We start from the raw sequence: 1837 nt of genomic DNA, 5'->3' as shown, positions 1-1837 counted from the left end.
ATTTATGGAATAAACCCGTTCAAGTAATATTATCAAGAAAAATTATTTAACATTTTTATTCTCTTTTATAGCGTTTTCGCTAAGGTTGAAGTCAGAGTAAATTATGAAAAATGAAAGGGGTAATGGCAGAAAAATTAATATCCCAATTTGTCCAACGTACGTACGTAGTTTGTACAAAACCATCAATTTAGAAAAGTACCACAACACCATACTTCGATATCGTATTTATATTGAATAAATTTCATTTATTCATTGGTAATTTATATTCTAACATTTTTTTTCTTTGTTTAAGTTTGACTAGAGACAAGACCAGTCGTTGAACAAAGCTTTACAATTTGGAATTTTATTTTTCACACAATAATTGTTTAAATTTACACCTTACTTGACAAGAGCAGGTGCCTTAACTTATTTACAATAGCCGATAATTAATGTTTTATTTTCTTTATAATCGAAAATATGTTGCTACAGAATCACAACAATAATTCTGAGCACTATAGTGCCTATAAAATAGATACAGTAATATCAGTGTCGCAGGTAAATTTTCAGTACCCACAATATACTTTTACGATGCCATACCTTTCAGAAATGTGATAAGATATATTGAAACATTATAATCGGAAAGCATTAATTATTTTTTGATATAATATTTTTATTTGCTTATATTAAAAATACGAAAGTTTCTTTACCAAATTTTGCAATGTCTTCTTCCTATAAGAGATAAAGTGTTCTTAAAGCTGTGTTACAGTTATATTAAATGATATCTAAATTAGATCTGATTGAGACAGCCAATAGCGCGCACTTATTTCAATTTTATCGCGCGTGTCGCGACTATCATGCGTAGCAATGCTACGGGGGCGGATGTTTTTAATCATTAACATGTCTTAATTCTTAATTAATTCATGATTTTATGAAATGTTACAATTACCTACGAAGAAACTATTGATAGAATTACATCCAGATAGAGACAAATGTATAGACATGTCCAAAAATACATATACAATACGTATAATCATATATAGGTACCTACGTAAACATATATAAGTACCTACATGTGTATCATATCTGTTCAATAGTAAAATAATTTGCGTTAAGAATTAACCTCATACTAGAATGAAAAGGTATATCACTAAGTCACTCTTCACCATCATTGTACCAAATTTTATCTTCCTATAGCAAGTATGACTCCGTGTAACATTTATATTTCTGCATACTTTAAAGTAGATAGGTACTTGTAATTTTTTAATGTAGTGAAGTAAAAAGTCAGAGTTTTAACCTAGATGTGTGCACCCATTTCATGGTTATCCAAGTTCACAAGTAAGATGCACGCACTTCATTCACGTAACTCACTGTATAGTGTTTGCGTTCTTTGTTGCCACTGATCATTTGAACGACATTAACGTCATTTGATTGCCTGTGAAAATTGTTCGAGCAATTAAGTCGATACGCTGAAGTGAGGAAATATATCAGGAGCTTACGCAGCCCGCCAATCACGTTCTGTGGGCTCTCGTTTGACGTGATAATTCATACAGGGCTGAAAATTCACGTGTATAGTGACGGGGTGAAGTGGGGCCGCGAGGTGTACCGCGCGGGCATCTAGAACGTCATAGGGCCCCAGGTATCGGGCTAGGCAGGCGTAGTCTACACTTAAGGGCACGTAATATTTTCCTGAAATGTTGATAAAAGTTTAGTTATTTATTGAAAAACAATACAGTACAGTTGGAGATTTTCGGAGGTCGATTCTCAATGCGACAAAGACATTATAACAATAAAAAACATGAATGTCGATAACTGTTTTTGGTATTTGGAGAATCTCAAATAGGTGAAAGTTGGCCTACAG

At 32.9% G+C, this 1837-nt stretch overlaps 1 protein-coding gene across 1 annotated transcript in view; it reads right to left on the bottom strand.

The window, feature by feature from the left end:
* Positions 1–1539: 1539 nt before the first annotated feature.
* LOC113236932 (hairy/enhancer-of-split related with YRPW motif protein) overlaps positions 1540–1837 on the bottom strand; it is a 55273-nt gene continuing 54975 nt past the window's right edge. Inside the window, exon 8 of the mRNA XM_026473158.1 lies at positions 1540–1593. Within this exon, the coding sequence (XP_026328943.1) occupies positions 1540–1593 (54 nt within the window). The remainder of the gene's footprint in view (positions 1594–1837) is intronic.

The sequence above is a fragment of the Hyposmocoma kahamanoa genome, unplaced genomic scaffold (genome assembly GCF_003589595.1).
Source record: "Hyposmocoma kahamanoa isolate Upper Pololo Valley unplaced genomic scaffold, ASM358959v1 92, whole genome shotgun sequence".
Classification (NCBI taxonomy): Eukaryota; Metazoa; Arthropoda; class Insecta; order Lepidoptera; family Cosmopterigidae; genus Hyposmocoma; species Hyposmocoma kahamanoa.
Note: the sequence above shows the minus strand (reverse complement) of the source record. Positions and strands in the feature narration are given on the sequence as shown.